The 26167-nt window shown below is 41.2% G+C and overlaps 1 protein-coding gene across 3 annotated transcripts; it reads right to left on the reverse strand.

Moving 5' to 3' along the window:
* Positions 1–1248: 1248 nt before the first annotated feature.
* On the reverse strand, positions 1249–21430 carry LOC104325212 (DGAT1/2-independent enzyme synthesizing storage lipids). 3 transcript variants are annotated; one of them, XM_069779353.1, is made up of 7 exons: positions 21069–21430; positions 14829–15159; positions 13426–13590; positions 9986–10179; positions 4962–5022; positions 4425–4564; positions 1249–2557 (listed from the first exon to the last, which is right to left on the reverse strand). In XM_069779353.1, exons 1-7 carry the CDS (start codon positions 21330–21332, stop codon positions 2453–2455), a joined length of 1260 nt encoding a protein of 419 aa, XP_069635454.1. In that variant the 5' UTR covers positions 21333–21430; the 3' UTR covers positions 1249–2452. The 3 variants fall into 3 exon arrangements, with proteins under 3 accessions (XP_069635454.1, XP_069635455.1, XP_069635456.1); XM_069779354.1 differs by lacking the exon at positions 21069–21430 and adding an exon at positions 20766–20954; XM_069779355.1 differs by lacking the exon at positions 21069–21430 and adding an exon at positions 20156–20311.
* Positions 21431–26167: the final 4737 nt, after the last annotated feature.

A 26167-nucleotide genomic window follows, 5' to 3' on the forward strand; every position in this document is an offset into this window, starting at 1 on the left:
GGCCCCCAGCATCAGGTATCAGAGGACATGGAGTTTGAAAGGTTGTGCAAATTCAGGTGACTAAAGTGTTTTAATTGATCATAGAATCACAGAACCATGGAATCATCTAGGTTGGAAAACACCTTTAAGATCATCGAGTCCAACCATAAACCTGACACTGCCAAGTCCACCACTAAACCATGTCCCTAAGCACCACATCTACATGTCATTTAAATACCTCCAGGGATGGGGACTCCACCACTTCCCTGGGCAGCCTGTTCCAATGCCTGACAACCCTTTCAGTGAAGAAATTTTTCCTAATATCCAGTCTAAACCTCCCCTGCCACAGCTTGAGGCCATTTCCTCTTGTCCTGTCACTTGGGAGAAGAGAACAACACCCACCTCCCTCCAACCTCCTTTCAGGCAGTTGTAGAGAGTGATAAGGTCTCCCCTCAGGCTCCTTTTCTGCAGGCTAAACAACCCCAGTTCCCTCAGCCGCTCCTTGTAAGACTTGTTCTCTAGACACTTCACCAGCTTCATTGGTCTTTCTTTGAACACGCTCCATGCTGATGCTAATATACTTGAAAAATAGGATAGTCAGAGAATGATGCCATCTAGTCCTTCTGCATAGTTTCTGTGATACAAGGAATGCTTTCAGATTCTGGTTACTCTTAATTCCTGTTGCTTCTTCATGTGTGTCCATTTTAGTATTCGATAGCCCTTTCTTTTAATTCCTTTTCTTACTCAACTTAAGCTCAGGCTTTGAATTTTAGCTTATATTGTTGGAGTGCACTATGTAAGACTTCATGGTTTGAATTCCTGTTCATGTCCAGGCATATCAGTCAGCATCTTGATTTGCTTTAGTTTATCATCTCCTATGCACGTTGAGTCTCTGCTGGGAGAAAAATCTTTCTGCCTGTATACAGCAATTATAGTTAAGGTGTTCAAGTAAACAGTTCTATGTCTTAAGACACATTTGAGAATTTTTTTTTTCAGGAAATGATTCTTGTCTTTTTGCTCCAGGGAAATAACTTACCTGTCTATCCTGCTCCCTTCTTAAGATGTGCAAGAAATATTTGTGGAGAAGCAGCATGGGAACAGGAAGAATTTATTTTAATCCAAAGAGTAGGTGTAGTTTTCTAGTGAAAATGGGCAAACATTGTATATATTTTCTTAGATGCTACATAAAGATTTAGGATGTTGAAGGGAAAGATTATATAGGTATTAGAAGTACAAGAAGGAAAAAATGAGGCATAAAAAATACCTTGCTTGGTGTTTGAAGTTAACAGACTTGGTTGCATTTAATGGCATATTGGATAGATTACACAAAGCTCTCCCACTCTCACCAGTAACAACATCCCACTGCTTGTAAAAACACATTCTGCTTGCTGTAGCAAGTTTCAGTATTCTGCGAGTTATATTAGGAAGACCACGCTGCCTCTATCAACCTTTCCAAACAGATATTTAGGCTCAATCCATATGGGGACAGCAGTGTTGCAGCACTGCATTTTTAGGCAAACCACCAGTGATGATAAGCCTCAGGGTTGCATTACCTAAGTAAGCTCCCCCCACCCCACCCTACCCCACCCCACTCCCCCACGACCCACCCACCGCCCCAAGCCCACTCCCTGCTCATTGGGAGATTTGGGCCGTACCGCACATCTGTACTGCCAACACATTACAATGCAGGGATTCTCAGGCTGGGGGCAGCCTCATCCACTAAACCAGTATTGTATGGTGCAATAGTGTAGGAATGTACCAGCTCAGACTTGAAACTACTTTCTACATGTATTTCCATAATGCTACACTTAATTAAAGCTTTTTTCTCTCTTTGAGAGACTTTTCTATTTTTCTGTCAGGGCAAAGTCTTGGATATAGCATTCCTACTTTCCAGGGTACTGAACCACTAAGCTCATGTGTTTGTAGGAGTCTATCTGATTTAATGGGATTATTTATCTTTGTATAGTCTCTCTAGAAAAATGGCCTAAACAGTAGATCATTAGCTAAAGGAAGACAGCTTCTCTTCTGACAGTGTCTTTTGTGGCATCCAACAGAGAAGGTGCCCACCAAGGGGTGGACTCTGGTGGGACAACAACGACTCTGAGGTTATGCTCTGAGACTGGACCGTGAACCGCTCAAAACATAAAACTACAGATCCAGACAAAACTTCTGAGGCTCTCAGATGTATGTACATACTTGTTTTGGGAACAAGGCAAATCCTGGCTACATGATTTCCTTTGGGGGAATTTAGCTATTGCATTGCTATTATACGTAAGTTTTCTTCTTCAGTCTTTCTGACTTCAGAATATCCTCAAAGACACAGGGGAACCTTCAAGAGGTTGATTGTTGTCTTCTGTCGAATCTGTAGAAACTTGTAAATTAAACTGGTTGAACACCAATTATTAGTCATCAGTGCCGTAGGACATTGATTTTTACTGTATGCTGTAAAAACAATGAAATAAACATAAACATTCTAATCACTTTTACAACGTTTATCAAATCGCTCCAGTAAAGCCTTCCATATGCTGCCTGGGATTGTTTGGTGCTTGCTTATGAGAGTCTGGATGGCAGTCTTTGTCTGAAAAGAGAAGAGAAAATTGCCTTTACAGACCTGCTTATGCAAGGAAGAACAGTATAATCACTGACTTCTCAGAGGTTCAAGAGGTATTGGGAAATTCACACAGAAGATCTGCTTTAAGAAGAAAGTTGTCTTTTATATTAGCTAGTTGTCCTAATGACACTTTCCTTGGAAAGGAAAGGAATAAAAACATTGATTGCAGTTTGGATAGGCTCAAATTATTGAGATTTATCAAGCCTGAGCATTACTAAGTCAATGTAGCCTTAACACATGCAAACATTAAGTCTGTGCAATCTCCGTCCCTGAAGGTTTTCATCAAAAGCACTGGATAAAGCCTGACTAACCCCATGTGATCTCGCAGCTGACCTTGCTGGGACCAGGAATTTGGAGTAGGGACCTCCATCTACCCTTCCCAACATGAATTCTTCCGTAATTGTATCATACACAGCATGCACATAATAAGAGAATTCATATCTAAGTTCTGTTCATTTTTACTCTACATGAGATTCAAATGCAAATTTGTGAAGAGAATGCATAAAAAATTCTGTATTTCTACTAGGGATAAGAAATAATCTCCCTTAGTTTTTCCTCATGTATTTAAACTTGAAAAAGAGTAGGTACGTACTCCGGTGATTTACCTCAGAGTGATGGTAGAATGTCACTGGGAATATAAGAAAACAGTAGCCAAACCTTTCCTGAAAGATTCATGTCCTGACTCCTTTCCAGGGAAGGATCAGATAGAGGTCAGCCAGGCCACTGCTCATCTCAAACTCCATTTAAGTTGTTGGGGTTTTTTTAACTAATATGAGCCACAGAAGACCTAACCGTACTCTCACTGAAGTGGGTGATCAAAGGCTTGACTTAGTAAAGCAAATCAACGTCATGGGAAATTTCAGTTTTGGTTTTGCAGGTACACAAAATACTGTTCCCCCAAAATACAAGAATATGGATAACCGTAAGGGCAGTCTTAGAACTAATACTGCTTCCAGCCTCCTAAACCTAAGACCAAACTCCACAGCTTGCTGGGGCAGTTCCCTTGTAATAGACCAAACCTGTCTTTCTGGTTTCACTACTGCGAAGCCCAGAACAATCTGCAGTAGATCCTTAAAAAAAAGGAAAAAAAAAAAAAAGAAATAAAAGCTAGCCTTCTTCCATCTTTTGGGGGGCAGCAAGGGTTATTTTCATCAGTGATTCCTAACAAGTGTTTTGATCTGTGTATTCCTAGGCCATAGCAGATTTTTTTTGCATAGAGCCCTCCTTTCATCTTCTATGAAAAATTTTTAAAAGTATGTTTTCTGTATAGATTAGTATTTTGAAAAACGTCTAAACCCTGGGTCTATAAACATTTTTATCCTCCTGGGCACCACTGATTTCACCAAGCTGTAGGTACTCAAAATATTTTTATATTTTGAATGCAAATTATTTTTTTAACATTTTCCTTTTGACACTGAGACTGAAGCTCTTGTGAAACTTTGTTTCTAGAGCCCTATGTTATTTGGAGAAGATTCTCAAAGGTATTTGTTATACATGAAATTTATTTTTCTAGCTGCTGAAAACTGAACTCAAAACATTAGTATACATAATTTCAGTTATTAAAGTTATCAGAGGCATGGGAGAAACAAAGTTAGCATGCCAAGAAGACAGAGCTCACACATTCTGAAAGGATGAGCGCATCCCAATCAACTATTACTATGTCAATACTTACTAGTAGGTATCCGTACATTAAACCTGGAGCTCAACTGCCCATTGCTTTAAAAAGCTAGTAAAAGGGTATTTGTCTTTATTCAAGCATACAAAAATTTAGCTTCAAGTGCATATAATAGACGGCAAAGTACGTAGTTCAGTATTGCAAGGAGACCTAACTTACCTTTTCAACTAATTCCTCTGTAGTTATATTGGGATCATAAGGAATTGGCTCCCCAATGTATGTGCGAAATTTAACTGGAAGTCCTCCGTACGGAGGAGTAAACGGCAATCGAGTACTTTCATACAACTGTCTAAAAAACCCTGAAAGAGTTTAAGGGAGGAAAAAGTGAGATTATAGTCCAGAAAACACAATCCAAACTTGAAATCTGATTAATATGGAAGACTTCTTAAAAATGCATGCTTTATCTGACAGTCAAGAAGAAATTACAGGATTTAGGTAACTGTCCACCAAAACAAAGCTCGATAGACTTCATAGATCACTCAAATAAGACTGAATTAAAGAACCAAATCACAAAGTACAAGCCAGTTATACACAAGCTATTTCCATATTTGAGATACCTCTGACCCACAGCAAGCGTGTTAGAGAATCCAAAGTAAGCAGGTCTGAAAAGCAAAATCTAAGAGAATAGTGAGAGAAATCTGAGAGAAAAGTGGAGAAAACATTCCAAATACTTAAAATATATTTTAAAGTTCTTACTTCTTTCTTTAAACATCCTATATCCTTCCCGGACATTTTGAGTATACATTGGAATGATGGGCTAAGGAATCACAAAAAACCAGAAAGGTAGAAATGTTATACCAGGTTTGAATTTATGTTTTAGTGCCTGTTAATGCAGCTAAGAAAATCACTTGAATACAGATGATTATCAGTCAGTTACATAGCAAACAAGGAATCTTGTTATAAAAAATAAACTCCAGAATAGAAATAAAATTCTATTTCTCAGCTCCCACAAACATTGCTGTTTTAAAGTCACTACCTGTAAGGAAAATGACTGACATTGTATTAGAGGTTTATACCTTTTATTTTGAATGTACATTATAAAAGTTAACTGAGATTCTAAAAAAAATAACTTGTATGTTATATATTTATTGCAGTATCGCTGACTGAAACATAAAATGAAGTTTTGCAGTTTCTCTGTCTAAAGCTTACATCATGTGTGGTGAATAGGAAAGTATTCCCTTTGTGAAGTCTTGCAGAAAGCAAGCAGACATTCATGTTTGGCTCATCTCATTTGCTTCTCAAAGTAAGGTCTCACTGAAGCAGTAATGTTTGGATAATACCCCACTGGAAAAAAACTTCTGCAGATCCCTTGGACAGATAAGGCAATTGTATGTCCTCACTGACCTGGATTACATGCCTTCTGGATGGCAGATCCTTAGGCAGTTACAGAACAAGTTCACTTCATTATTGAGACTAAAAAGACAAACACTTGACACACCTGAACTTGAAACAGTCATATCTTACAGCCTGAGGTAAGATTTCATAGTTTGTAGACAAACTTAACAGTGATTGTATCCATACGTACAATGACTTTTTTTCCCCTCTATTGTCCCTTTTCATTTTTTTGAAACTGTATTTTGAGCATGTTGTTGCAATTACTTGTCCAGAAGGTAATGAAAAAACACCTTTATGCTGTTAAGAATCACTATCAGAGAACAGAAACCATAGGATGAGAAAAAAACAAGCACGAAAAAGACCTAACTAGAGCCTAACAAAGAACTCAAAGTAATGGAAACCATTTAAAGGAAAAAACTCCTGACACATAACAAAAATATCAAACATACATAAAGTTGTATTAGTAACCCCTTCAGAATGAGAAATTATGGGAAATTATTAGAAACAAACCCTTAAAAATAATCAATAATGTCTTTTAAAAGCATATAACTACTGGACACTAAAAATATCACACTTGGCTTCGGCTATTGATTGAATACTGTATGTTTAACATTTAAAATGTTTGAAACCCACCTATCATACAGACACAACACTTTAAATTTTAGGAATAGTGCAAGAGAAACATATCTTAGGCTATAAAGAAATCTGGCAACTACGAAAGTCACTTGCATACAACGATCCGCCAATGAAGTACAGAGTGGGTAGCAGCATTCAGTCCCTAAGCTGATAAAATCAGGTACACACATAAAAGCTTGCACCTGTAAAGCAGCACAATCAGATCTGCAGTAACCCACAGATTTAGATCTGCTATGCTGGAACTGAGCTGGATCACACCCAGCCAGCTTGAAAATCACAGAATCACACAGGATAGTTGAGGTTGAAAGGGACCTCTGGACATCATGTAGTCCAAACCCCTTGCACATACAGAAGATTTTTATAAACCATAGTCCCTGTTGATCTTTTACCTAACTAGACTTGAACCCATTTTTTTGGCACAGATAATATGCAGGGATCTTCAGAAACAATGATTCCTTCCCATTAGCTTGTCAAACTCCAGCCATAGGCAGAGAGTGTTTCTGAAGCTCAGGCCCCTGGCATAGATAAATTTGACTGAGACATATATATGTCCCAGAAGTTCATTAAATAGGAACACTCTCCTTCTCTGACCCCAGGTACGCACAGTAGTTATATAAGATGAAGTGGAAACTGAATATGGAAACCTATAGGCAAGGACTGAGGCTAAAACTACGTTCCTTGTTTGCTTTTCTTCAACTTTTTCAGTGGAAGAACTGTTGAACTTCTGTAACATTATAAGAAGAATGGGAATGTCTATTCATCTATAAAGTTGGTTTTGTCTTGAAATCCCCACTCAAGTCATCTGCGGCTGGTTATGAACCACCATGTAGTCATTTTGAATACTGTAAAGTGAGTGTGGTTCTTTGATTGATGGCTACACTGTAGGTAGAATAAATTCAAAAAGACACTTACAGTCCTATCTTGCCTTCATCCAGGATCCAAATACATATTAGCAAAACATATATAATTGCTACACTATAGAGCAAGTTCTGATAGTTTAGATGAGTCTATCCCTAGTCTTCAGTCAGCCTACAAGACTGGTTTGGCCAGTATTGAAAAGCATGCAGCAAGAAGAAACAAACAAACTCCAAATTTGTCAAAAGATGGAATCCAGTTACTACTATGGGCCTAACTTTATAGAAGAAATGGTATACAAGGTTAATATTGTCCCCCCTACTGTTAAATGCACAGCACTAGGGTTTTTTTAAGTATTTAGTTATCTAAGGTGTGTGTGACCGCGGATTTCCAGAGAAATATGAAAGATGCCCAAAATTCAGTGGAGCCTGCAAGCTAATTACAGTGGTGCCCACCATACTGGGATTTGGTCAGACTTCCTGATCATAAAAAAAACCCAAAACTGAATGAGTGCAATAATAAGTGATAAAAGAGCCAACAGCCCTGTAAAGGTGAGCTGAGGCTAGTAGGTGTCAAAAGGAGAAAATAATCTCTCTGTCTTCCAGGTAACAGATAATCCTACGTAGTGTCTGTTTTACCAAACATGTTGTACAAATGACCACAAGAACCTTTCACACTGCAAGAACCTTATCCTCAATGAATACTCAATTCATTAAATAAAAACCCCACAAACCCTGTCAACAGAAAATGTTAGCAATTTTAGATACTACTATTCAGCTATTTCCATGTGCTTCTAAATTATGGAAGACTGGAAGGATTAAGAGGATTACTAGCAAGGATTTTTGTGATGTGTTTTGATCAGGGTGACGTCCTATATTAAGGGCACTCAGAGTTTTTTATTCAATTTTTATTAAAAAAAAAAAACTTATTACATTCTAGAATTACATTATAAGGTTCCAAGTGGAGTGAAAACATCTGGGAAAAGATTGTTCAAATGTTTGAAGTAGCTTGGAAGACAGATATGAAAGCAAAATGATTAGAAATCACTCAAGTTGTGACACCTCTTTCTGACTGTTTGAGTATATTATTAAATTAATATGTAAGAGGAAAGACTATAAGGGAATTCAGAATGCCCATATGAATTTGACTGGGTTTATCCTATTCACATTCTGTTATTTTCCTAGTAGTGGTGGTGTACAGGCCCACACAATATATGAAGTATCGTAACTAACATTTAGCAGCCCACACTTTTGAGAAAAAGGACAGGAGAGGGAACAGAAGCACATAAAACATTACTTTTAAAAGGCCACATAACAAGACAAAAAAGAGGTAGAAATAGGACTCCCAGCCTAAAATTACTTTATCCATTGGGTAAATGCCCCTGAATTTATTCTAGTGTTTAGTTATCTCCCTACAAGATTTCAGACATAAAGTTATGAAGAAACATTAACACAAAGCATGCATTTTGCAACCCTAGATACTTTGCAGTAGGAGCTATAGCACAAGAGATCAAAGCAAAATCTGAGAAGCAACAAATTGGATGGGGTGAGAAAGAGATGCAACTGCACAAAAAACCTGAAAGGTGTGGTAAGAAATTCAAGTTTCATGGGAAGAACTCAACTCCCTGTACAGATTCTCCTATATAGACAGAAAAGCATGACGTTTACGTGGAAGGCCAAAGAAGAGCACTGCAATTGATGAGATATTAAGAAGAATGTAAAGAAAAATTATGGTTGTGCCATAAATGAGAAAGCAGCAGAAAGCTCATGGCAGAACAGGTGAAGACTGGATGTGTACCAGTATTGTCGGATACAAAGAGTGCTAGGTATGCTAAGTCTAAATTAAGACAAAAAACTCATCTCTAGTGGTGATCATGATGAGAAGTGACAGTTAGGAAAAAGACAGGGTTGCTGCTCTTTCAGCTGTATGCCATCCCAAATAAAATTATTTCCCAGAGACCATACCAGAGAAACAGTCTCACATGTGGAGTTAGATGGAAGAAGTCAGAGCCAGTGGTAGAAGTTTCTATTTGTAGATCATCATCCATATGGAAAATATAACTGACACCGTGGCCGTGTGTATGTTAATGCAGTGCAAACCAATAGAAGCACATCTCTAGAGGATGCTAAGGATCTGACATCAACACTGAACAGCGTTATGTTTTTATGTAGAACTGATTCTCGTCTGGTACCACTGACTGCCCGTTTGCAACTGGAGAGTATTAGGTCCCACTTATGGTTTAGTTTCAGCCAAATGGAATGCAGCTCAGGTATTCTAACACGTTCCATGATATGAATGAAAGCATGGTAAGTGAGGGAGATGGAAAAACTGCTTCAGAGGTACACACATGGTTCAAGCTCAGACACTGATGAAGACACACCTTGGGTTAGTTGATGCAATCTTTCACAAACATGAAGAAAGGTAAGGGTGAGAACAAAACCCTGGACCCTCCCAGAATAAATGAGAAGAAAGAAAGATAAGGATAATACATTAAAGACCCATAAGGAAATGACTGGGTATGTAGAAGCAAGATAAAGATGCAAGTCTAGTAGGATGAGAAAAAAGAATGAAATCTTACAGAAATATGGAGATGGACCACTGAAGATTCCTGAAATACAGTCAAGACAAGAAATTGGATGCCTGCATGATGGAACCGGAACTTCAGAGATGGATGCCTTGCAACAATCAAGAAAAAGCTATACGGTTCCATAAAACCCTTGCTCCCTACAGATTAATGTGCTTGAGGAAAGTAGTGGGAAATGGAGAAGAAATCTTTACTCCCAAACCTTTTCTTCTGTCTATAAGATTTTCCAACAAACATTCCTAAGCTGCATTTTATATTGAAGCATGTATACAATAAGCATAAAGTAGGATTGGTAACATGTAATACTCACCACTTTTGCATCTAGAGCAACCTGAGCAAAGCCTTTTCGATTTCCCCACATGAGTCGATAACTTTCATCACTGAATAGTGCTTCTCTAACTCCACCTGGTGAGATGGATACCAAGTGTCCATTCTTCAGTGCAATGAGACACTCCTCCCTTGTACCTAGCATAATACCCGTCACTTCCAATAATAATTTAAGTCCTGCAATAAATAAGTAGCAAATACATACTATTATAACAATGTATCACAAATACTGCTTGCAGGTAGGAACAAGATTACAGCTAAATGAAAATCTAATAGCTATATATTTAGACTAAGGCAAATTTGTACAAAGGAAGTAAAACACCTACAGAGTAACTATTGGCAAAATGACAAATACGTGACAGCGGTTTTGCCCAAATGTTATGAAGGAGCTTATCAGGGGTGTCTCAATAAACTAATGCCTCCACATGCTATTTTCCGTAATTATCAAAACACCAGCCATGCAACCAGAACTTGTGCATCATAGCTAGAAATCTGAAAATAAACATCTATTCCTCCCTCCTCCTTCTTAAATATTTTAATATAGAAAAAAGATACAAATTTTCGGTACAATGAAGATTACTACAAAAATAACTATGTGACAAGCAACATTTTAAATGTTGAGGTTTTGAGTTGTTAAACTGAGTATTTTGTTGTTAAATTGCAAACTACATGGATCAAGTTGGACTGCTGTACAACTCTTAAGATGGATGAATGGCAGAAGTTAGCAGGGCAGTTTCAGCACTGCATGAACAGTTCGATGAATCTCCTTCCTTTGTTTCCATAACCAGGATTTCTCCAAAGGCCAGACTGAGAACCATAGAAGCATTCTATGTTTTCTTACATCATCTTCACATTTTAAATCAATCAGTTTGGAACTCCCATAGAGAGCTTCAGCAGACAAGAGTTTCCCCAATCTTCAAATTCACCGTTCCAACAGCATGGTTTGAAAAGAAATTGTTTATATTAATAAATGTAAACAACAACTATGGCCTGCCAGAACCTGGTGGCTAGCACTGCAACTTTGACAAAGGTCTGCAACGGAAACTTTGGAAGACAGTGGAAAACACAGTGCCGCATCTTGTAATTGAATTGTATTTAAACTTACTCAAGGCATCATGTTTGATAGATCTTTCTGTCAAAGACAGATGTTGACTATGTTTAATCCCTTTGTGAACTCATATGTATTCCTGTTTTATCCTGCAGCCAGGAATGCCATATCCTTATTAAGTGAATAGGTACTTCCTTTGTTTGGCTTTAAAACTTGCCTGTTAAGAATTATGATGTATCACATGAACATACTATCACTTCTTCCCCTTTTCCAGGTCACACAGAATTTTATATCCTCCAGTCATGCAAGACTTCTGTCCTGTTTACTAGCTCTTCAAAGGAAGCCATGCCAGACCTCTGATCATCCTTGTCCTTTTTTGTATCTTTATTATTTTGAGGCTTTTCTGAGATGGAGAGACCAGAGATGGCGAGACCAGAATTCCATGCAGTACTCAAGATGTGGGCACAATATGCATTTTGAGCACATAATGGTATTTTCTGTTTCTTCTTTTTCATGATAAACCTATAATTCTGTTTGCCTTTTGGCAATTGCTGAGACTTAAGCTGACATATTCCTAAAGTCATGTAGAAAATTTAAAGCCTAATTACATGTTTATGTGTTTAGACTTGTTTTTCTTTCCTTGTGGACTGCATTATAACTAATACTGAGTTTCATCTGCCATTTAATCAGCCAGTGATTCAGTATTGGTAGATAACCGTACTCCCTGTGTGGGCTTTTACTGCCTTGAAAAAAAATGGACAGTGTAAAGCTTTGTCATCTCACTACTGATCTAGATTATGATTATTTTGAACAATATAGGTGCCAGCACTGATCTTCATCTGTATACCTGGTGAATTCTGCTTCTTTGTGAAAATGAGCTATTTATTTCTACCCTTTATTTCCTACCTTTTAGCCAGTTATTCATTCACAAGAAGACTTCTCCCATAACTGTAATTAATCCAACAGACTGAGGTTCAGCATATGCTCATGAGCATTCTTTAAAGAACCAATCTGTGAAGTACATTTGTCTGCAAAAAGCAGGTATGATGGAGCAAGAGAAGGTTAGGGAGAAGTTTCACTCAGTCTATTACCTTTAGCCACATTTTCTACTAATGCAGCAAGTGGGGAGGCCTAATCTCCATTATTTGTGATCTTTTTTACCAGATGCCTTTTTGGTAGCCTTTTTATAGGTTGACACCGTATTTGCCACCTTCTGTTCCTCTAGCATGAACATAATTCAAGCAATATGTTATGTACACATCAGTAGTCTGGAAATTGCACAGCTGAGAGTGTTGCTTGGTCCTGACAATAGTTTACTATACATTTGTAATAAAAATCTGTGCTATGGACACTTCAATTTGAAACAGTACCATCTCACTTATCCCTTAAAAAAAGAAGTCTCCTTTGTAACATTCTAAGCTTTATCTTCCTTTAGGGGTCCTCTTAAAAGCCAATCATCTCTTGATGGCTTCATGCTTCTGAAGTGTTTATTACTACACGGTATTTACTAAGTACGCCTTTAGCAAATTCTTCATCATCATCTTTCTAGGGGTGCCTTAGTATGTTCTTGCATCAAACTTGCTTGAGTTTATGCTTTGTTTTCAGTGTTTGGACACAACTTGCTTTTCTGAAAAATGTCCTTCTACTTTTTAAATAGCTTCCTTTACTCTTTATTATTATAATAATTTTTAATATAAGTGGTATAAAGGTGCCTTTAAATAATCTCCCTGCTATTTCTTCTGGGTGTTCCTTCTTTATGCCTTGTTTTTCTAAAAATAAATGAGGTTTGCTTTTCTGTATCTTCTCCTTTTCACAACGGAATTACTTATTTCTTTCTCAGTCTACCATGTGTTGAATGTATTGTGTCAGTCAGTATTACAGAGCTCTCTTCAACAGTAAAATCTTCAAAGAAGTTTTGTGTCCTGCTCCAGGCTTTGATCAAAAGATAGATTTGATGTCACACCCCACTGCAATGGCTACCCAGTGTAGAGAGCAAGTAGGTAATAATTCATGTCCTACCATTTACTGGGCTCTTCTGCACACATAGCCCATTGCTGACCAGCCAGCACTAGGTCAATAATATAGTCCTATCCTACACTTTCTACTGAGGCATGACTTTTCATCCCAAAGGGATTAGATAATGTCTATTTGTTGGCTTTGGAGGGTCTACTAGTGTTTTTATGACCTTCCACTTGAAAGACAGGATATTCTACCCTGTTTGCCCTTCTGCATCTACCAGCTTTTAGTTTAAAAGTCTAAAAGCAGTCTTTTAGTTTAAAAGCTGTCTTGAAAGTCTAATAAATGTAAATTTCACCAAAACCAGCAACAGGTTGAGTGAATCCAGGGTGCTGAAATACAAGAGAACATGTTCTTACCTGGTAAACGAAAAACAAAATGATCAGCTACTGACAGACAAAGTCTTTTCTTCCAGAGAAAGAGCCTAGACAAAAAGTAAAGGTAGTCTATAGGAATAGCTCCATGGTAATACACAAGAATGCCCGGTCCTTCTGGTAGGTTTTCCACACCATGAAGCTCATAACCTGTTTAGGATGGAAAGCAATACACTGACTATGATAGCTGTAAATCATCTGGCAATTTAAAGAAAACTGTTTACTATCCTTTGTTAAATGACTTTCAGAAAGTTCTGAAAGCCTCTGCGGTAGCTTTTAAAAGAACTAAGTTCTGGATGGAACTTTTGGTCAATAGCAAAGAGAAAGTCCCTCAAACACCACAGGTTATCAGTGGACTAATTTGTTGGTCAGTTTAATCACTAGACGAGACCTGAACCTGACATATTCCCCAGTGAGGGGACTAAATTAATTATTTCCCATTAGGAACTTTTCCCAGTCCAAAGCACAATAATTAAAAAAAAAATTACTATACTGACTGGTGTGAAACTGCTTCATCAGCAGAATGAGAGGCAAACAAGCAGTCAGGATGCTTTCCTGAAATACAGAAGCATGAATCTCCATTCTGTGTCAGACAGAATGAAAAGTTTGGGATTTTACACAATAAAAAGCTTCTCTGGTTGAGATGTTTAAGTCCAAACCAGAATCTGTAAGAATCCCAAAGAGAGGTTCTCTCCACAAGAGTTAAATGTATTCACTTCACAGTGGAAGGGAATTTCCTCACAGACACAGACTTCTGTAAATCCCTCTCCTGACTCTTTCTACGTTTGATTTAGGTTTTAGGTGGAGCCACACTAGGAGGCTAGTGTATAAAAAGGCTTGGGAAAGCCACAGCTTCTACCAACTAAGAGCTCTGTTCTACCTTGCCTGCCTTCATCACCATCCCTGCTACAGCTCTTATCATGAGCTGTTCGGGGGGGGAAGGATGGGGATGGAGCAGGCAGAGTCCTAGGAAGAGGTGGAGACAGTTTTATACTGCAGGATGTTCAAAGATTAAGGGGAAAAAGCTGTGAGGCAGGATAGCAACATAGATAACAACCTGTTATTCTTCATCCTTAGGGCAGCAAAGTTAAGTCTTGCTGATAGCCTTAAACTACATCTGTGGGAAGAACAAGAGCCTAGCATGTGGCTGCCTATCCACTTGAGAAATTTACCCTATATAAACTAATTTCTCCCTTTCATTCTGCTTATTCTGTATTGCAATCAGTGTTTGAGGCAGAAACTTTTGGGTTAGGTGCCATACAAAGTATAATAAACGTAATTTCTTTGCATCCATTTGGAAGAAATTAAAAAAAAACCAAAACCTAAAACTTACGTGTATTTACTATTTATTGTAATTCAAAGCTTCAGACAAGTCATGTCATACTTACCATGCCATATTCTTGCATATATATCCCAAAAGCTTGCTATTGTTTTCCTTGCACTATCCCAAACATCACTCAAGGGATCTGCTTTTACCTCACCGTTCTTCTGATATATTAAAAGCAAAATATTAGTAAGGTAAATGAAAAAGAGGATTGTTAAAGGAACTATAAAAAAAACTAATATTGCACTTATTGTCAGTGAGACGATGACCATATGAAAAAGGTGTTTCTTCAGGTACTCCACAACAGTCCATTCTTCCAGTACATAGGCAAGGCAGCTTAGGTCGGTCATCAGTATCTGTGCTGAAGCGCAGGATTCCTTTCTACCTATCACGTACTGCAAGGAGGAGAGAAAAAAAAAAAGAAAAAAAAAACAGCTCTGATTTCTCTAATCATGGAATATTCTCAATTTAGGAAAAAAGTTTTCTGTAGATAAACCTGAAGCCTATTTTGGTATAGCACAGAGTCAAACATTTTGTCTGTCTCTGTCACGCTAAGATAGCTGCTGGCAATTGCCATCCACCACTGACTGTAAAGGGTGATGAGATTATCCTATGTATTTATGGGGTTTTTTTATACAGCTGGATAATAGGGGCTAAAAGGACAAGGGCTGGAGTCTACAGAAGCCTCAGGATCCATGCAACATGGCTGATCAGATGATTTCTCTGTATCAGCATGGCTTTTTAGAAGCTCAAAAGAGGGTAAGTGATAAGTATTTTCAGCAGCATTAGCCAAGAAGACTGCTACCAGCGGTCCAGGCTCTCTCAGACAGTCCAGCCTGGCTTCTGGTCCCTCTCAGTTTGGCAGCAGCCGGCAGCGAGAGGAACAAACAGCAGAGTGAGCGGCTGAAGAGCCGGCAAGCAAAACCTGGGCAGCCATGGCTCCTTCCCGAGGCCTGGAGGTGCCTGGGACAGCGTTTGGGACTGCTGATAGCACTGGGAAGAGCAGCTCTTCGCCCCTCATCCACATAGCTGTGCCAACACGCCCCAGCAAAGGCCAAGTGGGCTCCATGGCCCTGGCGATACGTTTGCCACATGCAGCTCCCTAGTTAAGTCTGTTCCTACAGCTGACCCTGCCGGCCTGGCAGCAGGTAGGGGTTTCTCTGGAACGCAAGAGCACTTCAGCATCACTGGCTGATTTTAAGATTCTTGAGCTTAGCCAGAGATTTAAACATTGCAATCAGGTTCAGTAATCCCTAACTGAATACAGATTTTATTTGCTTCAATCAGGTTACTGCTTGTTTAACAAGTAAATTTTTCTGCTCCAATACCAGAACAAGTACCTACAAGAAACAAATCATAATTGCCGCAGTCAGTTCCAAGATCATAAAGTATAGCAAGTCCAGACTTTTCTGACTTTATGTCTTCAGCTGCTTACTTATATGAGCAAACCTGTGTATCAGGTCTGGCTGAGATGGAGTTAATTCTCCCCACAGCAGCCCTCGCAGTGCTGTGTTCTCTGCATTGGTAGCTAGAAAGGTGTTGATAGCACACCAGTGTTTTGGCTACTGCTGAGCAGCGCTGGCACAGCATCAAGGCTGGCTCTCCAACATTTTTGCCCCCCTCAACAGCAGGCTGGGGCTGGGCAAGATCTTGGGAGGGGACATAACCAGGACAGCTGACCTAAACTAACCAAACATATTCCATACCATATGACATCAGCTCAGATACAAAAGCTAAATAAAGGGAGACAGAAGGGGGGCATTTTGGTCTTCCTGAGCAACCACTACGCGTACTGAAGCCCTGCTTCCCGGGAAGTGGCCGGACATCACCTGCTGATGGGAAGTGGAGAATAACATCATTTGTTTTTCTTTGCTTTCGCGCGCGACATTTGTTTTTACTTTATTAAACTGTCCTTATCTTGACCCACGAGACTTTTGTTATATTTTCTCCCCCCTGTCCAGCTGAGGAGGGGGAGTAATAGAGTGGCTTTGGTGGGCACCTGGCGCCCAGCCAGGGTCAACCCACCACAACCTGTTATACACTACTCACTCCACTTTTTTCTTCTTTGAAGCCCTGGGTAGAATATAGGGGTGGACTGGTGTAAAGCACAGCTCTGTTCAGAATTATGGATGACAAGGAGTACAGCAAACAGCTACAGCAAAAAGCGGCCACGATCATGCACTAGACAGCAATATGCAGTAAGGCAAGCAGGCCCCATGGCAAGCCCTGCCGATGAGTAGCTGTAATAGCTATAAATTTGGTCTCGCACACTCCAGTTGAATCTGTCCTTATCTCAAACTCTTCAAACTCCACGTTGGGCACCAAAAAGGACTGTCGTGGTTTAACCCCAGTAGGCAGCTGAGCACCACACAGCCGCTCGCTCACTCCCCCCCCCTGCAGTGGGATTGGGGAGAGAACTGGAAGGGTAAAAGTCCAAAAACTCATGGGTTTAGATAAAGACAGTTTCATAGGTAGAGCACAAGCTGGAAGGATAGTAAACTAGGAGCTCAAAGGAAGCAAGCACTGTATTAAATGATGCTCAGCATGGCACAAACAAACAAAACCAACGTGATAAAGAATGTCTCGAGAATTAATATAGAAATGTTTATATCCTGATGACTGGTGCCTGACTAAGATACAGGAAGATCTGGAAATTGTCACTGAAAAGAGATTTTATTGATAACATGAAAGAAATAAAAGGAATAGTCTGCATGATTCAGATATTAAAATCTCTGCTTAGAAGGTGTTTAAGAAGGATAAAGCTGATGGTGTAGTGCTACTCTGTAGTAAAGAAGTTATTAATTGTTTACAGTTGCTGATTAAGAACAAGGACTACAAATTCTCAATGCCTGCGAAGGATGCTGTGCTGACAGAGCCCAGGACAAGGCCATGTTAAGGGCTTCCCTCAGGCCACTCAATGAGAAATAGTGAGCAGTACTTGGAATAACTCGTTCAGCCTGCAACATAGGATGAAAGAAGCAAGTGGATTTTGCATCGTTATGGGGGCTTCAGACTGGGAACACAGACTACTATACCCAGTAGCAAAACTGGCTTAAAATTGCAGATAAAATGCCCATACCCATAGTAAATGTACCAATAATAACCCCTATATGATATGGGGATTAATTTGGATATATTGATTGCTGACAGGAACCTGGTGACCAAGAGATCATGTAATGTACCAACATTTTAACATTAACAAGTCCAGGTATCTTCTTGTACCTACCATTCTTTTAAAAACCACCTGAAATGCCCTCTGGCCTCCTGATACTCATTTTTAGTAACTCTTGGAAGACTAGGGAAAATCCAAAGGACTGAAAGAGATTTAAGATTATTCCAAAGTCCCCAAACACAAGTAACTGCAGACTCAGCAGCCAGATAAATCACTGGCAAGATTACTGAAAAGATGGCATGTGACGAAGATAACATGCCACTCATTATAATTTTGTGGGAAACAGACCTTGTAAACAAATGCACCTCCGTTCTTTGAGGAAATCAGAGGTTTAATAGCTTGAGCAGGTGTCATGCACATACAGTTTTACTAGGAGCTTGTCAGAGTCACTTCAAACCACACGTGAGCTGCTACTTGGAACTCACCCTTCCACCAGCCCCTCGCCGTATGTTCTCACCACCAGCCTGGTCTCCCAAAAGGATCAGCTGGCTCCCTGCTAACAGGAGGGCTGTGAAAATGCTGGCACAAGCAAAACCACTCTTGGGAACAGGCCAAACTTAAGTTGGCCAACAGGATTTATGAAAGTATATTACCAATGCCACTTGACATTTTGGTTAAAAAAAAAGCTCCGTAAAATAGAGCATATATGAAATGAATGAGGTCATCAACTGACATGACAAAAAAGTATCCATCAGATGGGAATTGAGCCTATGATGTCCTACATTATTCAGCATTTTCAGAATTTTCTCCTAATATTAATAGGATGTTTACATTGATCAGTGTAACATCCCACTGATTCCTCTTCCTCCATCTTAATTTTTATGTAACAGAGAATTATTTGCTGGCTGGAAGACCACTACATTTAACCCTGTTTGCTCACAGACTACAGTATAAATGAACATAGTAACTTACTCATTTCTGATTTTAAGTTCAATGTAGACACTAAAAAAAAGTTTAAGAGAGAAATTAAAATACTTAAATGTGCAAAAGTATTTTTTTTAAACCTACAAAACAGGTATTAACAGTACAGCTTTAACTGAGGACATATGAAAGTAGCTGGGTACACAGGGAGTGAGTTCACTTTACACCAGCTAGCTGGGTGGGTGGGATACAAACTAATTCAACATCATTCCAGCTGAATCCAAGCCAGAGTGAAGAAGAATAAATGGCTGATCAATTGAGGAAAAACTAGCAGCAGCACAGCTTTTCCTGGAAGTTGGGTGCTCAACCAGGTTTCAGTTCCTGCTCCCACAGTTCAATTGTACACTACCTCCAACATTTCATAAGGAAAGAATGAACCCTGATCACTGAACCCCGGACCGTATGCAGGAGTCCAACATGGTAAATGCATCCCTCTGTACTGCCAGTATAACATCAAAGGACTACAACAGGACAGAACTTCTATTTTTGCCACGTTCTACTGGCTATCTCTCACCAGCCCCTTGCTGAGACCACAAACAAAATTTTGAAGCATCCTGTCTATCAACACCATATAGAAAATTGCTACATAACTACTTGAGTGCCTATTGCAAGGCTACTACTAAAGACCTGCTTGGCTTGATTATGCACTGGAAGACAATGCAAGAGTGTTATCACAACGTGTTTACTCGTAACTGGTTTGGTTTGCCCCAAGTCTCAAAATTTAAGAAAGAAATTTCTTTTCTGCTTTTATCAAAGCTGAGCCAAGAGCAGCTCCCATGTTCTTCAATACTGAATATCCCATAAAAGGTTAACAAGTGGGTATAGTGTTTTGTGAACAAACATTTTTTTTTTAATTGTCTACATTTTTCTCATTTCACCTAGTGATGGACTTGAAGCGTTACTGTTCTAAGTGATTTCATTGTTCTTCTAGAGAACAACATCTGTGTTGACACACGAGATGTTTGTTTGGGCTCCACCTATAAAGCATATGGAATTCCAGAGTAATAGCTGTATCTACAATGTAAAATTACAGGTGCTGTCAGAGGGAGACAGAACTGATATCTCCCTATTTAAAGGGGAGCTCCCCTTCCAACAGAAGCCTCCTGTACTACGAGTCACTCAGATCCCAAGCTCTTGCTGAAGCATCATTTCTTGATAATCTTATCAACACTATAATCCTGGGGAACGGAAGTGCAACAACGAAACTGTCAGAAGAGACCCATGGCATCAAAATTAAAACCTTGTAGTTGGCTTTCAACCCTGACTAAAGAATGGATTGTCTTGGCCTTGCTGCTCACCAGTTTGTTCTCGGCAGTAGGTTTAGCAGAGCACAGTGGGAAGATGGGTGTAAAGTAGCTGGAGACTCTTCCACAGGGAATTTTTTGACACCTGCTTTCTGGTGGCAGGCTCCTACTTTCTCTTCTGTCACACTCAACTGCTCTGTTTCACAAGAGGAGTAATTTAACAGTTACAACTCTGCATCTTGCCTTTCAGCGTAAATGAAATTCCAGTTTTACGTTTCCCAGATTTTTTGTGGCAGTTCCACAGAAAATAACTCTCTCGCTGGTCTCACACTGTGCCATCCACTTGATTTGCCTCCATAAATCCTCCCACCTTGTGGGCTGCTGTGTTTCTACAGCTTTCCCGACCTTCATGGATTACCAGCACATCCACCCCAAAGCTGAAGGGTCTGTCCCCCCAAAGCTGAAGGGTCTGTCCCCCCAAAGCTGAAACTATCAGCAATTACTCGGGTTTGATGCACCACGCGGAAACGAGGAACCAGCTCCCAGGGATGTGGCAGGCGAGAGCTGGAGGAGGGTGCGCGGTGCGGAGAGCAGGATCTGCCCTCAGTGGTCGTACCCGTCGCGCTCGGGCGCAAGTAAGATACAGCAAGCGCCAGCCACCTACGTTTACCCCTTTTCCTCACCGGGAAACGTCACCAACGCTTTCAGACGTCATTGCCGCGAAAACTCGGGGTTTTTTCCTCCATGTCTGGTGCCAAGGGGCCCTCAGGAAGGACGGTCGCTCCAGCGCGCGGGTACCGCAACGCCGCCGTACCCTCGCCCGGCGCCGGTCCCCCGCGGGGGAAAGGGCCTCCCACTCCCGCGCCGGCTCCCCGCCGCCGGCGTGACGCCGCGGCCGCCCTCCGTCCCACCCCCGCCTCGCTCCCCCCGCGGCTGCCGGCGCTGCGCGGCCCCCGGCCCCGCTCACCTGCCCGCGGCGGCGGCGGCGGCCTGTCACAAGGGCCCCGCGGACGCGGCCCCGTCCCGGGATAAGCGCGCCGCCGCCCCCGCGGCCAGGCCCGAGGTAGGCGGGGCGCGGCCCGGCAGCCCCAGCGGGTTCCGCGCCCACAGCGGCGTTTTTACTTCTTCGACCCCACAAATTGCCGGGAGGGGCGCCGCGGGAGGGAGGCGCCGCTCCCCACCGCGAGGGGACGGCGGTGGGGGACGCGCGGAGCCTTCGGCGGCATCGCATCCCCAGCGCCCTCGGCCTCCCCCCCCGGCTCTCCTCAGCCCCGCCGCGGCGGGGCGCGGGTGAGGGGCCGCTCCCGCCCCGAGGCCTCGCCGCCCGCGGCCGGGAGGCCCCTTCCCACTCGCTCGTGGGTGCCGGGGGAGAGGTGCCCACGGACGAGCTCCGCAACGGGAACGCTGGGCCTGAGGGCGCGCTGCCTGCCTCAGCTGTGGCTGCGGACGGGGGCGAAAGTCTGCGGCTTCGCCTGAAGCGGTGAAGCCGTGTTTCCTACCCCGCTACGTCGAAATTACGGGCGGATCAGTCAATATATCCTACGGCTGGATGGGATTTAAAACAGCTGCGGGTAGTGGATTTCCGTGTTCGCGCGGCTTTCCACACGGACTCTATCACCGGTCATGAGGCAGGAGTACCTGCTCTCTGCTTGGAAGAAAGAAGCCTCCCCGGGACGTGCCTCCAGCCGGTTCCAGTGTACCTTGATTACGGAAACTTTCAGACAGCGGCACTCGCTACTGAGTTGAGAATGTCCAATGGGCTTGCAAAGGAAGGAATCTCTTCAAAAACCTTAGGAGAACTGGGTGTCACGCAGACTTGGGGCGTAATTAAATAGACCATGCTATTATGGCTAAATTCAGGAAACCTGAAACCTAATAGCCTTATGTTGTGCTGTTGTTCACACTATGGCTAATATGGCAGAGGTCATATTTAGACTGATAAGGCCAAGAGCTACCAATGTTTATGTTCAGAAAAGGATTAATCTGACCTGTTTGAGACAGGTGACAGAACTTCATTGATTTGATTTGATACAGAACAAGAAATTGAGGAATAATGGCGATTTACAAATGAAGAGGAGAGGAACCTAGAAGCTGGTTTCCCAGGTAAACACCAGAAAAAATGTATATATGATTAGAGTCAACTTCTTAAGAATGAAGAGAAGCTGGAGTTTGTCTCTTCCAGGATGCGGCGTACTGATTCAGGACTGAAACATGTTCTGAAGGAAGGCAGAATTGTGCACCAACAGCTGTTCATAGCGTGACACTGCTTTAAGAAAGATTCACCCAAATTTGAAAATGCTCGGAGGACTAAGTGAGCATATTCAATAACGCTGTAAAGGGGATTTGCAATGATTGTCCAGTAGGATTTATTCCCAGATAGGATTCTTCAACAGCTAGACTCCCTCCAAACTTCTGAGAGTCCTGATTCAGCTGACACAAGCAGACTGGCTTGCCGCCTGCCTTCAGAAGATGCAGAGGATAGCAATCAGTGCTCCCAATCTGAGCATCTCCTCTTATATCCACATTCATCCCACCTGCAGCCCTTGCATGTCTCCCATGACAAAAAGTGCATGCCTGCATTACATATCTTCCTGCACATACCTTGTGGTGTAGCTGCGGTTCAGGGGAAGCAGTCACAAACCTGCAAAAAAGCACCCACCAGTGATGCTTTTTGGCTGGCTTCTGGCTTTTATGGCTCAAGGCAGACTTGTCCAACAACAGCTTTTCTCATGAGGGAACACATTTAGGAAAAGCTTGATATTCCTTGCCTAGCATGAAGCAGTAAAATCATTGGAAAAGTGGTTTTGCTAGTAGAGAGGCCAATAGAATGCAGGTATAAAGTCTTTAAGTGGCAAAAGTACATTTAGATGATCAGTGCAGATAGAAAAACTGTTGTACATAATGCTTACTCGCCGACACCAAATATAGCGGGAATAAAATATTTTGGTTTGTTTGCATGTGTTTTGTTTCCTTTTGTTTCCATGATGGTGTACTATTGTGCAAAGAATGTGGATAGAAATGAATGAACTAAAACTGCTATTGAAGAACAGAACTATAATGAAATAATCATGATAACATGGATATTGAAAAATGCATTGGAATAAAGTACTGAATAGCATTGTATGATAAAAAAAAGAATTACCTTGCTATCTTTGCTTTCCCTTCTCATTTTTTTTCTTTAGATTCATCTTGAAGAAGAGTGGTTTGAGGCTTTTTCGGAGTATTTTTAGGAATCTGGAATGGGCCTCCAGCAGCAGATATGGATATGAAGGGAGATTTCTAACGATGCATAAAGCTACTCTGAGGAATTCATGTCATTACATGAAATCAGAATTTAGGCATTTGAATCTCAGGAAGCGGGAAAAGATATTAAAGAGATGCAAGATTTCAACAGTCTGGAATTTTTAGATGAAATAATGGGCAAAAATTTTAGAAAGAAGGTTCCAAAATAATTGTTACAAATACCTAGTGTACAAAGTCTATTATCATCAATATAAAGATTCTGTAAGAAATGGAGCAAAAGGAACTGATTGGTGTAATAAACTGTGTCTTGTGAATCAGGAGCATATGTTAAATGGGGAGGGGAGCAGTCAAGATTTTCTACCTTCAGATAAAAGTAGCAAGGTGAGATAGAAGGTGAGGTAGAAATAAAAAATTAATAGGGCTGAAAAACTACTTTGCTCTAATTTTGAATAAAGGCAATGAGATGGAGCATTGGCAGATTGATAATAAAAATGAAGGAGCAGAAATTACAAAGTTGGAATGTAAAATCAAGGTTCGGAAATTGTAAAGATAGAACCAGTTAGTTTTCTCAACCTATACAAGAACAATGTCTAACAGATGTAATTGCAGGCCCAGTAGTAAGGATTTTTAGTAGCTTCATGAAGTTAAGAATACCAGATAACTGAGGAATAGCAAATTTAGTACCTTTATTTGAGAAAGTAAGAACAATTAGGAGTCTCCTCTATTCTGCACTGCACAGTGTGTTTCACACAAATATGTGTTAGGAAAATAGTAGTTCCAAGATGTGCAGAAATGGTAAACTCATTTTACATTTTCTAACTGTAAATCCTGCCAGGCATTCCTGCCAATGGGATGAAGCTATGGAAGGGTAAGTATAACCTTAGGGTTTATCTGGCCAGAGTTCCTGGTAGGATTACTGAAGTGTTACAGCCAGCGTAGAAGGTATTACTGAAATCATCTTTGAAACATTGTATTTAATTCTATTCTTGTTTATACAGATTAATTTAGATTGAAACAAGAACAGAAAAGAGTCCAAAGGAAGACAGAGATGCAGAAGCTTGTTTTAGGAGAGTAAGACAGAGGCATGTGGCTTGTTTTTAACCTAGCAAAATGAAATTTCAAATGGGATATAACTGTTGCTGTTAAATAATTTTGGGGGTAAGAAGGGAGATGTTTGACTGAGTTAAATGTCAGTCAAAGCACAGAATAAATGAGTGTTAATGGCCAGTCTATGACTTTAGCACGTTTCATATTCAGATAAGATTTCTAGCAAGAAAAAAGAGGTTCTGAATCTGTTTACAATAGAAGTAACAGAGTTTCTACTGCTATTTGGAAGTTGAAATAAATAGGTTGCAGAAAGTTGGCAGTCCCAGTCTGGTGTTGCTTGCATGACACTGCAGATGAGTTGCACTCTGAGCTGGCTCCCTTTTGCTGAGGGCGGTTCCAGCAGAACATGGAATGATTGATCCAGTTGGTGGCTGGTCACAAGTGGTGTTCCTCAGGGCTCAGTACTGGGGCCAGTTCTGTTTAATATCTTTATCAATGTTCTGGACAAGGGGATCGAGTGCACCCTCAGTAAGTTTGCAGGTGACACCAAGTTGGGCAGGAGTGTTGATCTGCTTGAGGGTAGGAAGGCTCTACAGAGAGATCTGGACAGGCTGGATCGATGGGCTGAGGCCAAGTGCCAGGTCCTGCAGTTGGGTCACTGCAACCCCATGCAGCGCTACAGGCTTGGGGAAGAGTGGCTGGAAAGCTGCCCGGTGGAAAAGGACCTGGGGGTGCTGGTTGACAGCCGGCTGAATATGAGCCAGCAGTGTGCCCAGGTGGCCAAGAAGGCCAACGGCATCCTGGCCTGCATCAGAAATAGTGTGGCCAGCAGGAGCAGGGAGGTGATTGTTCCCCTGTACTCGGCACTGGTGAGGCCGCACCTCGAGCACTGTGTTTGGTTTTGGGCCCCTCACTGCAGGAAAGACATTGAGTTGCTGGAGAATGTCCAGAGAAGGGCAACGAAGCTGTGAAGGGCCTGGAGCACAAGTCTTATGAGGAGCGGCTGAGGGAGCTGGGGCTGTTTAGTCTGGAGAAAAGGAGGCTGAGGGGAGACCTTATCGCTCTCTACAACTGCCTGAAAGGAGGTTGTAGCCAGGTGGGTGTCAGTCTCTTCTCCCAAGTAACAAGAGATAGGACAAGAGGAAACAGCCTCAAGCTGTAGCAGGGGAGGTTTAGACTGGATATTAGGAAAAAATTCTTCACTGAAAGGGTTGTCAGACATTGGAATAGGCTGCCCAGGGAAGTGGTGGAGTCCCCATCCCTGGAGGTATTTAAAAGACGTGTAGATGTGGTGCTTAGGGACATGGTTTAGTGGTGGACTTGGCAGTGCTAGGTTTACAGTTAAACTTGATGATCTTAAAGGTCTTTTCCAACCTAAATGATTCTGTGATTCTATGCTTAACATAAAATGACCATTTGGGTTTGGAGTCTGGGAAGTTTCTTAGCTAAAAGAAACTGATTTGTTTCATATCCTCATTTTTGTTATTCTTCCCTTTTACAGTTGTCAGTGTAGGTCAGCTGGTTCCACATTCCATGTCTAACTACTGGCAGGGACAGTGGTTCTCAACCCGCAAGGCTGGAGACCTTCTAACAACTGCAGCTGGAGTTTGCCACTTCACAGAAGTGTAACCCTTCACTGTACAATAGGTTTTCATCCTGCCTTCTTGTCATGCATACTTCATTAATGGTTTTCAGCAGATCATTTTCTGATAGCAGACATGTGACAAGTCATCAGGAATTTTTGGCTCTCTTCCACTTTATAAAGAAACATAGTCT

Source organism: Haliaeetus albicilla, chromosome 3, assembly GCF_947461875.1.
Source record: "Haliaeetus albicilla chromosome 3, bHalAlb1.1, whole genome shotgun sequence".
NCBI lineage: Eukaryota > Metazoa > Chordata > Aves > Accipitriformes > Accipitridae > Haliaeetus > Haliaeetus albicilla.